The sequence below is a fragment of the Epinephelus lanceolatus genome, chromosome 8 (genome assembly GCF_041903045.1).
Source record: "Epinephelus lanceolatus isolate andai-2023 chromosome 8, ASM4190304v1, whole genome shotgun sequence".
NCBI classification, from domain to species: domain Eukaryota; kingdom Metazoa; phylum Chordata; class Actinopteri; order Perciformes; family Serranidae; genus Epinephelus; species Epinephelus lanceolatus.
In genome coordinates this window covers 45,188,026-45,204,117 of record NC_135741.1, presented here as the reverse complement: position 1 = coordinate 45,204,117, position 16,092 = coordinate 45,188,026, and the positions used below count along the sequence as shown (strand labels likewise).

General features: G+C 41.3%; 1 protein-coding gene across 3 annotated transcripts in view; it reads right to left on the bottom strand.

The window, feature by feature from the left end:
• The window catches only part of clcn6 (chloride channel 6), a 178,324-nt gene that overhangs the window by 124,849 nt on the left and 37,383 nt on the right, over positions 1 to 16,092 (bottom strand). For all 3 annotated transcript variants that reach the window (XM_033629850.2, XM_078170352.1, XM_033629849.2), the window contains exons 14-15: positions 6,346 to 6,475; positions 5,584 to 5,737 (exon numbers count right to left, since the gene is read on the bottom strand). In XM_033629850.2, the coding sequence (XP_033485741.1) occupies positions 5,584 to 5,737; positions 6,346 to 6,475 (284 nt within the window). The remainder of the gene's footprint in view (positions 1 to 5,583; positions 5,738 to 6,345; positions 6,476 to 16,092) is intronic.

Genomic DNA, 16,092 nt, shown 5'->3' with positions numbered 1-16,092 from the left:
CTTGTCTTTATTAATATGTGCATTCTCATTTTGTACGTGATGCAACTGCAGACTAGTTTGTAGGGTGTGTGCATGAAACATTTCATACTTGTGTTCCGCTGATATATGCGGTATAATAATCGTATTAAATCTAACTTGATGTTAAGAGCCGATTTTGACCATAATAGGAAGAGTATGCGTCTATCCTGCGTAATATGTTAAAGTATATAAAATTGCAAAATACAGTTCATTAAAGCAGCTGTGGGGAACTTTTTTACCATTAATAAAACTGTCCCTAGTTCGTATCACCCCCCCTTGAGGATCCGCATATTTATTTGAACCCAACAGCGACAAAAAAGCCTTTCTCTATATGGCTATTTAGCGTAGCCTTGCTCGGGTCGGACACACAGCGGAAGTCAGCAAACCAGAACACGGCACCCGAAGCGGAAGTGATTCTGCTCGCCCGCAGCGGCCCGCAACGATTAAACCACAGAAGAAGGAGCCGTGTTTACAGTGTTCTTTGAGTAAGCAGTACGCAACGGGCATTGCTGAACACATAACACCTAACAGTTTTACCAGAGATGTATCTATGAGGACTTGGTTGTACTTTTGATGTCATGGCGGATAACAAAGGAGCATCATCTAAAATTATCTGTGACTGTGACCATGAACACAAATATACAGCAGGCAGTTGTCCTCAGTTTATAAGAAATTCAGAGCTACACCAGAACATTTATGAACAGGTCTTACTTTACTACTAATTTGTGAGTAACGTTAGCATGTTTGCACTAATTACTTGGACTGACCTAATGTTAGTAGCATTAGCTTTGCAAGCGAAGGCTGCAGGTAACAGCTTTGCTGTGTTAGGATTATGTTATGTCTTCACTGTGTATCTTCACATAAAAGAATACTCTGACGATTTGGGAGTTATGCCCTTTCTCTATCATTTTCATATTGAGACAACATGATCGATATCTTTTTTGTGTCTGTACGTCCAGTGGCTGGGTCTCAGCGTTTAGCATTGAGCTTATAGGGGGCCAGTATGTCCTGTGCTGTGATCCGCGGAGGGATACACCGGTGAGCAGGCACAGACGTAGCTTGCAAACAAAACTCAGCTGTTTATTTAGCCTAGCGATATCTCCGGATTTTAGTAGCTGCAATGGACGACTTTGAACGCGATTTTGAAGAGTTTCTTGTAGCGGACACAGATCCAGAGCCATACCTGTTTGAGCCGGAGTACACAGATGTGGAACTCCACGTGTTGGATGCTGAGCGGGCGAGAAGAGAGGCTGAATCCTCCGCTCCCATTTTGCTGCACAGAATGGGATTCGGTGCTACCATCATTGGGGAGATATATCATCAGGAGGAAAACCGCCGCAGAGAATGCATCACAAGGAATGAAAACTTTGCAGCAATCACTAATCCTGGCGTGATTGAAACTTTTTTCATGTTCCTAAGATGAACTGGAAAAAACGCCCCAGGCCTGCAGGAGCTGATGGACAGCTTTCAGTCGGGTGAGTAATATTGTCCGTGTCGTCTCTTTGTTTGCTTTTACCGAGTGACCTAGCGTACCTGTCCCAGAGCCAGCTGCAGCTGTTGCTCACCGGTGTATCCCTCCGCGCAAGATGTACTGACATGAACATGAAAATGATAGAGAAAGGGCATAACTCCCAAATCGTCTGAGTATTCTTTTCACATAATAATGCGGACTCAGCAGATGACTTGTTAACTGTTTATTCCTCATTACACCGAACGTACATGGCTGCTTCTCATTGTTTCCAGTAGCACAACAACGGTTACTACATTACCCAGAATAACTTGAGGCTCACACTACTACAGTAGCCTTAGTAGCTCAAAATGCACAACAGATTAGATTAGATCAGAACAGAAACACGACAGGAGAATTTACTGAGTAATTTTGCTGTTTCCACTAATTACTTGGACTGACCTGATGTTAGTTAATCCTCTCGCTCTCCAAAACAAATGCATGCGGTAATTGCCGGCTGCAGTCGGAATTTTACGACACCAGGCTGTGGGTGTCAAACCGCTTCGACCAAAGGGGTGCTATAATCAACGAAAACGAAAAGTTCCGCACAGCTGCTTTAAGTTTCCTCCGAAATCAAGTAATGTCTAAACCAAGAGACCCGCCTTGCCTCAAACACACCCACTGAGCCTGGTCGGATAAAACTAGTGAGCTTGGCGCATCTCCGGACTTTTTACTTTACTTTTACACTTCCTTCTTTTTACTACTTTCCTTTACTTTCCTTTTACTTTTCTCTTCTTTCTTTTGCCATCCTTCCTTCTAGTTATACTCTTTATGCTTTAACCTGTTATGCTCTTATACTCGGTTGCTGCGTAACCCTTTCTTTTCTTACGATCGAAATTCTTTTAAACTTTTAAGTTTTGCTCGCCACGTCCAGGATTGTCGTCTGTCCTGAGTTTTCTTTTTTTTTGGTCTGTGCCTTCAGTAACATTTTGATAATAATATTGAACGGCCGACGAGATTGTTTTCAACCTTATTATAAGTGAGTAGCCAGCTAAACAGCTAAATAGATAAGCTACTATTCGACCTGCAACTCCATCAAAGATTCATTGGATCCAGAGTTACCACTCACCTGCCAAAGTGTCCGCAAAGCAGGGGCTCTGCTGCCAAACCAAGAGACTTTCCGCAGCCTAAAATAACCGACATGTGAGGACCACCTAAAGAACACCGCCATCAGGCTCCACCGCCCCTCACCACTTTGTCCCACTTTGCATCGTCCTGCTGGGAGGCCATGCAGTGAAGCCGGAAGTTGCCAGTGGCACTTCGGGGTCCCCCTGAGAAACATCAGCCTGACTCAACACTGCTAAAAGTAGGCAAAACTTCCCTCACCTGATGCAGCCGCCGTGTTGCGATAAGAGTTGCTGTCGAATACGCTTATTATAAGGTTACCATGGGCTGACGGGCTGATGTACTGTGGTAAGCGTGTTGTGCCATTTCCGATATTTCTGTGATAGCATTTCTGTGCTGCTCTAGCGAACTCTTACCACGTGTACGCACACACACACATACACACACAGACACATACAGTTACCTTGCTGAGGTGAGTGAGCTTGAGGGCCTAAAGGCAAGACCCAGCCATTATTTCCATGATGATTCAGAGTCAACAAAATTAATGTCTAATGTGGAAATACATATCTAATCCGTTCCTCCGTGTTGCCTTGTTCAGACCATCAGATTGTAAAGATGTTACAGTAATAATTGTTAAAATAGTTTTTTTAATAGTTCTGATCAGTATGCAGTTCACGAGTCCCTCAGTCTGTAACGTAAGGTCTCAGTTCATCTTTTCCCAGAGCTTGAAGTCCGTATAACTAAAAATCAATAACACAAAATATAAAAGTCCATAACAGGAAGGAGACATCCTCATCACAAATATGTGTCCCAATATGATATGTCCAAGTTAATCGAAATAAATCAATCAATAAATAGAAATAAAAAATATATAGCCTATATATAAAGAAAAAAAAAGTAGAGTGGAAATGCAAAGAAAAACAAAAAACAATAAATTACAGGTGTTTCAGCATTTGTCCGTGGTCAAAGAAGAGGGAAAAGAGAAAAAGAGTTGAAAGAGAAAAAGGAAATACTCTATGGACCTCACGTGAGCTGTACCTGTTGCAGAATAATTATTTAGCCATATTACTGTTGATGAACTTCTCGGCTTCTTCTGGAGTGTTGAATTGATGTTTCTGCGTCTTTCACTGTAACTGCCAACACGGCCGGAAAGCGTAGTGTGAACGTGATGCCTTCTTTGTAAAGCTTGGATTTCACGTCATTGAAGGCTGCGCGCTGATTAGCCAGGTTGCGGCTCATGTCCGGAAAAAGAGAGATCTTGCGACCTTGATAAAATAGTTGCCCACGTTTCTTCGCCAAGGCCAGCACCTGGTCCCTCTGTTTACAGCGTGTGAAACAAATGACAATGGGTCGAGATCGTTGTCCGTCGGCTGGTTTGGCTCTCCCCACACGATAAGCGGCATCCAGCTCTGGTGGACATATGGATGATTCATCTTGTAATACATCAACAAGGAGTGCTGATATGAAATCTGTGGTTGAGTGACCTTCACAATCCTCAGGCAAATTAATTAATCTCAAACAATAATGTAGCATGACATTTTCAAAGCCAGTTTTTTGTTTGAGATAAGTGTCATCTGCTTGGAGTTGCTTCACCTGGGTTTCGAGGTTAATCAGCCTGTCGCTGTGGTCGGAAAGAGCCGTTTCCATTGCAATAAAAACGCGGTCCAAAATCTTCAACCTTGGCCTTGACTGCATACAAAGTTAGTGAAGCCTGTATATCAGCAGAGATCGCAGTTTTATTTTTCTCCAGCTCGGCAACCAGCTCGGTGATGGTCAGCGCAGCACCTGGTGCAGGTGTGTTGGATCTCATTTGCACGCCACCTGCAGCGTTGTTTGCAGTTTGTCATTTCTCTGGCTTTTCTGAAGACATTTTAAGTTCTAAACACAGCCTCTAAACACAATGTATATTCAAAACTTTCTCTAACCAATATTCCCCTTAACTTTCTCCTTAAAGTAGTAGTTTAGCAGTCTGGGAAATGTACTTATCCATTTTCTTCATGTCTGTATTTCTCATGTCTATTTGTTTAGTACGGAGCTGGAGTCAAGACGTGGTTAGCCTAGCTTAGCTTAAAGCTTAAAGACTGTAGGCAGGAGGTTCACACTGTTTGCAACCTAACATATAAATTGTGTTGAAAATTCTTCTCTTCATCAAAGAATTACATTTTGGCAGAAGAACTCACCTACAAGCTAACCTAGCAGGTAACACACATCCAGCAAACACAAAGCAACATGATCATTCCTTTGGAGTGTTTGTGTCTACCTGATCAATTTCAGATCAACATTCCTCCTCTTTTAGCTCCGTTTTTGGTCTCCACAAATTCCTGGGAAAATTAGAATAAGCGCCCTGCAGTTGTATGCCTCCATACACCAGTCAAGTTTCTCTCACAGTTTACATCCAATCCATGTCTGTGAAAACATGGATACTTCACAAACAACCGTACCCCGAGCTGTGTCCCTAAAAATCTCATCAGTTCATTGTTGAGTCCAAGTGAGTGGTTGTGCCAAATTTGAAGAAATTCTCTCAAGGCATTATTGAGATATCATGTTCACAAGAATGAGACAGACGGGGTCACAGTGACCTTGACCTAGGACCATGAAAAACAAATCAGTTCATTGTTGAGTCCAAGTGTACATTTGTGCCAAATTTAAAGAAATTCCCTTGAGGCGTTCTTGAGATATTGTGTTCACAAGAATGGAATGAGCGTATGGATGGACGGATGGATGTACGGAAGGCCAGCCGAAAAACATAATACCTTAGGCCATGGCTATCCTTGGCACAGAGGCATAAAAATATCTGCCTCTGTAGCTGCTAAATGCTCCATTACGTTCACCAGCTTGCCTCTAACCAATGACACTGGTCATTTGTGACATATTTTGCCATATTGAATACGATTCTGACTCATTTTGATATTTGTGATATTTCATAGTCATTGGGAAAAGAAGACAGCAGCCAAACATTGGTCATTATGACATTAGGAGAACATTGTTCTTACACTTTGAGGATGTTGGCAACCAGACGCCCAAAAGCCGCCCCACAGAGCAGCGAGGGGACGAAGAGGCCGCTCGGTACAGACACACCGTAGGTCCAGCAGGCCAACAGGAAGTACAGCAGGAAGAACACTGACAGAGTCACAGGGCTGAAGGTACCTGACAGGAAGAACAAGATGCAGCTGTTCAATATGACCAGTCAGCAAATGTCTTCTACTGCCTACACTCTTAGCACTAGAACAGATGGCAGCATGAGACAATGGAAACATGAGTAATGCTGCATAATAAATTCATATTTTTTTTATTATATTCATCAAATTTGTATATTTAACAGGCTTTGCAATTTCACTAAATCTGCACTTTTACAACCTTTTTATTTTACTGTACCTTACTGTTACTGGCAGAAATGGACTTGGCTGTGCCACTAAATGGAGATCTATGTAAAAAGTATGTGAATACAAAGCATGAAGGTGCGATGTACAGATTGCAAGATATGAACTAAAAGCTATTTGATTTTATTCAAGTGTCTTCCTATAGTCATGAAAATACTAATAATCCCAGCAAAACACCATGCTTGGACCCCCAATAAAACTATAAACAAAAAATGCACACAATGAAATATAAACTATGCACCTTAAGTGCAAGAAAATTCAAGGGTGTACTTTTACAAAGGACACGATTTATCTAACAAAGAGCTGTTATGAATGCGTGTTTGTGTGCATCTGTGTGAGTGTGTGTGTGTATGTGTAGGTATGTGCTCATCTCACCATCCTGGTGGAAGAGCTGGTGGATGGCAGCCTCCTGTGGGTTGAAGAACAATGTGGCCATGTCATTGTAGGTCTTGTTGGTGCAGAAGAACTGGCGAATGGTTGAGTTGATATCCTCGCTGCCAGACAGCTGAAAACAAACTCACAAATTAATCCGATATAACAAACACATGATGCTAAGTGTAGAGAGTCTGGTGAGATGACTGTGATGTGCTTACACCCAGCAAGGACTCAATGAGTCCTTGCCCGTTCCTCTATTGAGCAGCATTTTGGCTGCAATCATGCTTTAGCAAAATGCTTTGGGGAAGTTTTGTCTTTATCTGTTCATGTTGAAATTAAAAAAAAAAAAAAAATGATAAAAGTTTTTTTTTTTCAATGTGTAATTAAATCTATAGCTCTCACCCATCCTTGTGATGGTTGAAGTCATAACTTTTTAATGGCTTTGTCTTTTAAGATTATTATTTTTTATTTAACTTCTCTCCCACCATGACTGTTATAATTCAAACAATATAATTAGTTAATTAACCCTTTACAGGCCGGTTTCTGTGATGTACCACTCATTTTTATACAAAGAACAGCCTAAAAATGAAATATTCTCTAGTTTTTTAATTTTTTTTTTAATGATTACAACTGTCTGAACTCAGGCAATGTTTATGGGGAATATCAGTTTTTATGCATTTTTACTTTTTTTGTAGTGTTAGATTGAAAAAAAAAAAGCTCTCATCCAGTAAGGACTCATTGCGTCCTCATGATGACTGAAGGTATAACTTTTTAATGGTTTTATATTTTAAGATACGTTTTTTTGGGGGCATTTTTGCCTTTAATGGATAGGACAGCCAAGTGTGAAAGGGGGACAGAGAGAGGGGGGATGACATGCAGCAAAGGGCAACAGGCTGGACTCGAACCCGGGCCGCTGCGGCAACAGCCTTGTACATGGGGCGCCTGCTCTATCCACTAATCCACCGACGCCCCATGGTTTTATATTTTAAGATTTTTCTCTTTTGGTTACGTTATTTAACTTCTATCCCACCATAACTGTTAAATTCAAAAAATAAAATTAGTTAATTAACCCTTTACAGGCCGGTTTCTGTGATGTACCACTCATTTTTATACAAAGAACAGCCTAAAAATGAAATATTCTCTAGTTTTTTAATTTTTTTTTTAATGATTACAACTGTCTGAGCTCAGGCAATGTTTATGGGGAATATCAGTTTTTATGCATTTTTACTTTTTTTGTAGTGTTAGATTGAAAAAAAAAAAGCTCTCACCCAGTAAGGACTCATTGCGTCCTCATGATGACTGAAGGTATAACTTTTTAATGGTTTTATATTTTAAGATATGTTTTTTTGGGGGCATTTTTGCCTTTAATGGATAGGACAGCCAAGTGTGAAAGGGGGACAGAGAGAGGGGGGATGACATGCAGCAAAGGGCAACAGGCTGGACTCGAACCCGGGCCGCTGCGGCAACAGCCTTGTACATGGGGCGCCTGCTCTATCCACTAATCCACTGACGCCCCATGGTTTTATATTTTAAGATTTTTCTCTTTTGGTTACGTTATTTAACTTCTATCCCACCATAACTGTTAAATTCAAAAAATAAAATTAGTTAATTAACCCTTTACAGGCCGGTTTCTGTGATGTACCACTCATTTTTATACAAAAAAAAACACTCCAAAAGTGAAATAATTTCAGTTACAAGAGGTTGGAGGGATATTTTTTTAATACTTATATGTGCCTGATGATAGTCCGTCAATTTTCATGCAGAATATTAGTTCATATGCAGTTTTACTTTTTGTACAGTGTAAGATTAAAGTAAAAGACTCATTGAGTCTCCAATTCCATGTAATTTTTTTGAGAACAATGGGTGAACCCTTGGCTGAAACAGTTACTGAAAAAGTTACTCTTAAACGCTCTCACTGCAGGGCTGGCAGTAGAATACCCTGACGCGATGCTCCTTACATGCGGTACGTTTGCATTTGAAGCAGACAGTGTCCACTTTTCCTCTCTTTGTGCCCGTGCACAGAACACACAAGCGCCGACTGGGACGCCTCCTCTTCGGCTCGCTGGGTTAAATAACATAACAAAAAATAATAATCTTAAAAGAACCAATGTGCAAATCGGTCGTCCGACCTGGGTATAGGGGCGAAAGACTAATCGAACCATCTAGTAGCTGGTTCCCGCCGAAGTTTCCCTCTGACACATCGGACTTATGAAGTCGAACAAAAGAAAAAAAAAAAACAGTAAAAAATAATAAAAAAAAGTTATGACTTCAACCATCACAAGGACTCAATGAGTCCTTACTGGGTGAATGGATGGAATTTAAAACCGTCTGTAAGGGTTATGAGGGTTTCTGCAAGATTTACCTAGTTCAATTTAAACTTAACCAAAACCAATTCTATACCACATGGCATGTAATTTCACCATCACACAGACTTAAACATGAATACTACGCCTTGTCTTAGAAAACCATTACGGCCATTATCACTGTTGGTTTTAACGTCTCCTCCACTGGGGAAACTGAAGGCCAAAGCCTCAGCTGGGTCCACTGGCCACCCACCTTTTCTGGTCTACACCTAACTTCGCTGCATGTCCTCTGCTCAACTTGGAACAAGTTGCCGCCCCCTCTCAGTACCAATGTGTTTCCACTGGAACAGAGAGACAAAGTCCCATAGCTATTGCACCCTCGACTGCCTCCCCTCACTAGTGCCTCATTGTTGGCTTGTCCATGGTTCGGCATGTGTCTGTCCCTGGGCTGAAACCCTCTGCTGCCCAGGTATCCCACACAAACTCAGTGCTCCCAAACATACTTCCTAGCCACACCACCACATCTAGAATTGTTGTTCATTTTGGCTCTCACAATCTCAATCAGTCAGTCATCAATCAACAATCTCTGCATTATCTACTTAAGAAAGTCTTACCTTTAGTTAACAGTTATTTATTAGACATGATCAATATATATTTATTAACAGGCTGTGTACCACAGTCCTTTAAGGTAGCTGTAATTACGCCCCCCCCCCGCCCCCCCCCCCCGGATCCAGAGGTGTTAGCCAATTATAGACCCATATCTAATCTTCCCTTCCCTGTGTGACTTTCTTAGAGTGCATCATAGCACTAATAAAAATTACAAATGATCTTCTGATAGCTTCAGACAAAGGACTTGTCCCTGTACTTGTTTTATTAGATCTTAGTGCCACATTTGACACAAGTGACCATCAAATTCTGCTACAGAGACTGGAACATTTAATGGGCTTTAAAGGTTCTGCACTAAGCTGGTTTAAATCTTATTATCCGATCGATTTTAGTTTGTTCACACTCATGGTTAATCATCTTTACATACATAAGTTTGTTTTGGAATTCCACAAGGTTCTGTGCTCGGACCAATTCTATTCACTTCATATATGCTTCCTTTAGGTAACATCATTAGAAATTACTCTGTAAATTTCCATTGTTAAGCAGATGATACATAATTATATTTAGCGATTAAGCCAGGGGAAACAGATAGTCCGGGAGCCATAGCCCGATTTTTTGGTGAACCTTGTTTTGTCGGGTGCCATTTTTTTCTTTGCTGTTTCTTGTAGCTTGGGGGTACCTCTTCAAAATACAAGAGGGTGCTCCGTGATATCCCTTGGGCATTTTCAGATATTAAGCCCTTCATGCCCCAAATCACACAAAAATAGACTTATGATATTGTATGCTGAATACATAAATTAAATGCATCAAATTTACATTCTTTAATGTTTTTTCCTACAAGGGGTGATGGAAAATGTATTGCATTCCAAATGATTAGTATTAACCCTTTCAAGCCAGGCCTGTAAAATAACTTTTGTAGCAGGAGTCATTAGCTACGACACACAACTCAAATTTGCATTGTGTTGGATCATTTATTGATAATGGCAACAAAACATGAACAACAGGAAAAGGGTTGCAGCTCTTCCCCCCACAAAATTTATCTTACTAAATCAAACCAATGCATCCTCACCCAGTGTGTAAGCACCCACACTACTAAAACAGTATGGAAAAAAACATAACTAATATAACTTCAATAGTACACACTCAGTGGTGTAAAGAACTAATCTCGCAGATGTGTTACATATTAGAGTCTTGAGCATCCTACTCTGAAACATGTACAGAACATTGTGCATGGCAAACCATGCACTTTACAGCTGCATTTCTTGGAGTTACAAGGAGTTTCTCTCTTGCAGCCACACTGGATCATCTTCAGGATGTAGTCTGGAACAAGTTTGACATCTTCTGGTAGGTGGATTGGGATCACTGCCCTGTTACATGTGTCCTTTTTCCATCCAAATTCCTCTGGGTTCATTGCAGGTGGCTGATTGTTATTGTTATTGATTTCGCCACGAAGTGGGCCCTCGAAGTGGGCCCTCGAAGTGGGCCCTCTTTACATTTTCAGTGAATGCTTCCTTTGAATGCTTCCTTTCACACTTCCAAGCGTACCTGTGGCGAAATCAGTAACAATAACACCTGTTGCTCATGTTTTGTTGCCATTATCAATAAATGATCCAACACAATGCAAATTTGAGTTGTGTGTCGTAGCTAATGACTCCTGCTACTACATTTTCCTGTTTTAGCTTCTCTGCACTGGCTGCCTGTAAAATCCATAATTGATTTAAAATCCTTCTCCTAACCTAGAAAGTTCGAAATGGTCAGTCTCTGTCATATCTTAGAGAGCTCATAGTGCCCTATTATCACACCAGAACACTGTGCTCTGAAAATGCGGGGTTACTTGTGGTTCCCAAAGTCTCCAAAAGCAGAACAGGAGCCAGAGCCTTCAGCTATCAGGCTCCTCTTCTGTGGAATTATCTTCCTGTGTCATCTGGGAGGTAGACACTGTCTCCACATTTTAGACTAGACTTAAGACTTTCCTTTTTGATAAAGCTTATAGTTATGGCTGGCTCAGGCTTGTCTTGGACCAGCCCCTAGTTAGGTTGACATAGGCCTAGTCTGCCGAAGGGACCTCCTGTAATGCACCAAATACTTCTCTCTCTCTCTCCCTAGTTTCTGAAAAGTTGGTTCTTCTTCACTTGCTTACACTCATGTCCTATTAATGCATCTTGCTAACTCAGCCATACTGCATGTCCCTAACTCAGCTTCTTCTCCGGAGCCTTTGTGCTCCACTGTCTCACAGGTTAACTTATATCGCAGCGGTGCCTGGATAGTGTGACGTGTGTGGTTGTGCTGCTGCCGTGGTCCTGCCTGATGCCTCCTGCCGCTGTTATCGTTAGTCATACTTCTACTGTTATCATACACATATGATTATTGGCACATATGTATACTATCATATATTAATATATACTTTCAACGTATTGTACCACAATAGCCATAATTATTATTATAATATTATTACTTTCATTAATGTTGTTGTAAGCTACTGTCATTCCTGTCTGTCCTGCATCTCTCTCTGTCTCTGTCTTATTCTGTCATACAGATTACAGTTAATTATATTATTATTTATTATTATTACAATTATTATGTTGATCTGTTCTGTACGGCGTCTATTGAACGTCTGTCCATCCTGGAAGAGGGATCCCTCCTCAGTTGCTCTTCCTGAGGTTTCTACCATTTTTTTTCCCCCGTTAAAGGTTTTTTGGGGGGGAGTTTTTCCTTATTTGCTGCGAGGGTCCTAAGGACAGAGGGATGTCGTATGCTGTAAAGCCCTGTGAGGCAAACTGTGATTTGTGATATTGGGCTTTATAAATAAAATTGATTGACTGATTGAACTACTGTAATGCACTGTTTAAATGTCTCAGTAAATCTTCAGCAGCTTGGCTTCAACTAGTACAGAATGCTGCTGCTCGTATTTTAACTGGGACAAATTGTAGGTCATATATCACCTCAGTTTTTGCCTTCATCCATTGGTTGCCAGTTAACTTCAGAATTGATTTTAAGATCTTTTTAATAACTTTTAAGCTCAACATGGTTTAGGACCGAGTTACATAGCTGAGCTTCTGACTACCTATGCTCCAAGTCGTGACCTGAGATCCTCCAGCCTACCCTCACTAGTTGTCCCTCGATCCAGGCTGGTAACTACAGGTGACAATGCACATTAATTGACATTTCTGTAAATGTGCCAGTGTTAGCCAGCTGGCTAATTTTCAACTGCAGTCATTTTGCAAGATGTTTTGAAACCAATAGCCCCTTTTCCACCTCAGGAACTTTCATCAATTACCCGTTATTTTTTAAATACTTTGGCACGTTTCCACCGAAATTACCCAGGGAAAAAACTTTCCCTCAACCCCAAACTTTCCCTGAAAAAAGTACCTAGTAGGGGGGTAGGACTTTTCAGACTCCCTGGAATTTTTGAGGGGTGGGGCTGTGTGATGGAACACACAGTTGCAGCGTTCCGCACTTCCGTACCGAAACCTGGTACTAAATTAGACCCGGGGCTAAATTATCAAAGACCGTAGTATTGTTAAGCGCTAACGGTGTCGGTTCTCCTCTGCACTCTGTGCCCGCGCTGATCTCCTCCACACACACACACACACATGACACGGTAACCTGTGAACAGCAGAGCAGCTGCGGCAGAAACAAAGTGAAGATAAACTCGAGCTGATGGCAGCTGCACACATTACTGTAAGCATGGGCGTAGTGGACAAGGGGTACGCGGGGGACATGTCCCCCGCACTTCCTGTATCTGTGCCCTCTGTCCTCCGCACTTTTTACAACCGTTCAATTTGTTTTTAACATGTGTCAACGTGTTTTTCCGAGCCGTCTTTAAACACACCATGAGTAGATGGCGCCAGGCAGCATACACATGCTTGTTGTGATCAGAATCAATTGCACAAATGAGACGTGCTGCTGGGCAGTGCTGCTGTATGTTCAGCAAACCAGCCAGCAAGAAGCAAAAAACCTTGCACAGTTTCTTCCAAACAAACCGTGTTGAGTAATGCTGTTGCATGTAGAAAATGTTAGCTAAATGATGACTAATTAATAAATGCCAGTATATCAAGTTAAGCTAGTTAACAAGAATACTAATGTTATTGTTAACTATGTTAAATCACTTGCTAGCTAGTTTCATAGTAGGGAATAAACCTACTCTTCCTTAATTTCTGCTCAGAACTTGTGCTCTTTAATCTTTATTGCCACAACAGAAAGAGCAGGGTCAGGGAGGAGACAGTGGACCAGAGGCCAGCAAGGATGATCATACAGGGTCTTCACAGGTGAGAAGAAATTATAACTGGCTGGGAGAAAATATCTATAGCATAAAAGTGAGTTTGCGATTAATTTCCACAGCTATGTCACCACTACTATTGTTAATTCTATTTTAAAATTTTGCTTTGCACATTTATTATCTATATTACTGCAATAGATAGAAGAGGGACAGGGAGAAACCAGGCAGGTATTTGGCACTTATATTATCTGGCTATTTACCCTGTAGACGCTCAAGGGTCATTCTGTGTCAACTCAACCAGAGTTTGGCAGCTAAAACTTTAGATTTTGATAGTATATAATTTTAAAGAACTAAAATTGGTCCCCTGGTGCTGTACTGTGGCTGTTTGTGGTTATGTGGTTCTTTAGCTGCTAAGGACAGGTGCAATTGAACGCAAGAAGATGATAAATCACTCAACAGACCTCTGAACAATTTGTCTCCCTCACTTCTGAAATGATGGCTACACCCCTGACTGTGAGTGCAATTGACCTATGGCTAAGCCACGCCCCCCTCCACTCACTCGGACAAAATATCAACATTCAGTGACCGGCACTATGGCAGGTGTCACAGTACATGGCATTTCGCAGAAGGGAATTAATGATTTTTGGAGACATAACGATCAGATGTCATTGAGAAGTAACCAAAAGGGCCTAAACTATGCATGGGATATATTAATCATTTTATTGTTGAGAAGGTCGATGAAAAGCTTTCTGTAATGCATTTCAATGGACGTCCAGGCAGAGAATGTCCGAGTATGTGGGAATGGCTATACGCACTGTGATTGGCTCATCGCGTTTGAGGGCGGGGCTTAGCCATAGGTCAATTAAACCTTGGCAAGTAAGAAGCCAATAATTTATCAATACATGTGTTCAGCAAGCATGAACATGTAAACATGTAGACAGAGAAATTTTAAAAAGCTCCGTCCACAGTCTCTCATCCACCGTCACTAACGTTATGTCTTACACAAGGACAGCACGCTAGTTCAGCTGATAGCAAATTGTCACTAATAAGCTCAAATGACAGCTGTCTGTATGTAGACTAACTTAGTTTGACACTTATCTTAAAATACTTTTAAACTTAGCTGCTGGCTGAGACAAACAGCCCCTACTCACTCTACCAGTACTTATATTACCATGTTACCAGCCAATAAGCTGGCGGAGATAAATATGGGGCACACGTCGAATCATCTATGTCATCAGCCTGAATTGAATACATTTTCTGGAACTTTGAGGTGCGGTGGAAACGCAAACCACACAGATTACCAGGAATTATTTCACCCAGGTAAATAAAAGTTCCTGGAAATGTTGGTGGAAAAGGGGCTAATGAAAGGACCAAAATTGTCACAGGACAATTCACAGGACAAAGACAGCATAAACACATAAAGACAGCATTAACTACAGCAATTAGAAATTGTCAAGGTCATGCAGAAGCCATGCAAAGCAACAAGCAACATCAGAGCACCAGTGCAATACCATAACACAAGAACAACAAACAGCATTTTAGCACAAACAGACATGCAAGCAACACAAAGCACCAACACACAGATTAGCATTACAGCAAAGCGGCAATAGGGAGTAAACATAGCCCTAATGCCTGATTTATACTTTGGTGATCTGTACCTTTTGTGTTTTATTTCCTTTTTTTCCTTTTTTTTTAAATACAGTATTGTTTTATTGTCTAATTTTCATGCACTTTGTGAAGCACTTTGTAAATTTCTTTAGATAAGTGCTATACAAAAATATTATTATTATCAGGGCTCAACAATAACGATTGCCCGATTGCCCGGGGCAAGTAAAACTCAAGGTCGGGCATGTAAACTAACTGAAGTCACAGGCACACGTTGTGTATCAATGTCCTGCCCACAGCCCCCATTGATATTATTTTGCGTGACGGACGCTTCATATAATAAAAGAACAATATACTATTTATGGTGTTATGTCTTCGTGTCATTTCTGTCTCTACATGGTCACGCATTACCAATTCTCCTCTGCTCTCTGTGTGGCGCACAGCGGAGTTCCGCCACACACACAGGTGAGCACGCTAGAGTGTGGCTCGGGCCGCATTTTCATGACCAAACCTGACCCCAAGCCCGGTGCAGTTTGTCAGCTAACAAAGTTATTGAAATGGACAGTGTGTAAATAACCATCAACAGACTGCTGTTACGCACAGACAAACATGCTGCTCGCATGGCACTCATGCTGAGCTTGTGTTGCGTTCAGGCGTTGTCACGTAAATAACAACTTCCAGCACTTAAATAGGTCATAGCACAAAACAGCAGCATGTCAAGTGACTTTTTACTTTTATTATATTCAATACAATTTTATGTTCCTAAATCTTGAGACACCTCATATGTAAGCTAGACAGACATTTCATCTACTCATACTGTGCACACATGTAGCCTACTGTATGTACTTAGTCCTAAAGAGCCCTTCTGGTAGCCTAGCAGTAGATACACAGAAACATCCCAGCAGGCTGTGCTTTGCAAGCATACAAAAAAGTTTCACGCATGTGAAAATTATTTTTCATGCGTGTGCTTCACCTCCGCTGCTACAACTCCATCCTAGGGGAAACACTGTTGTG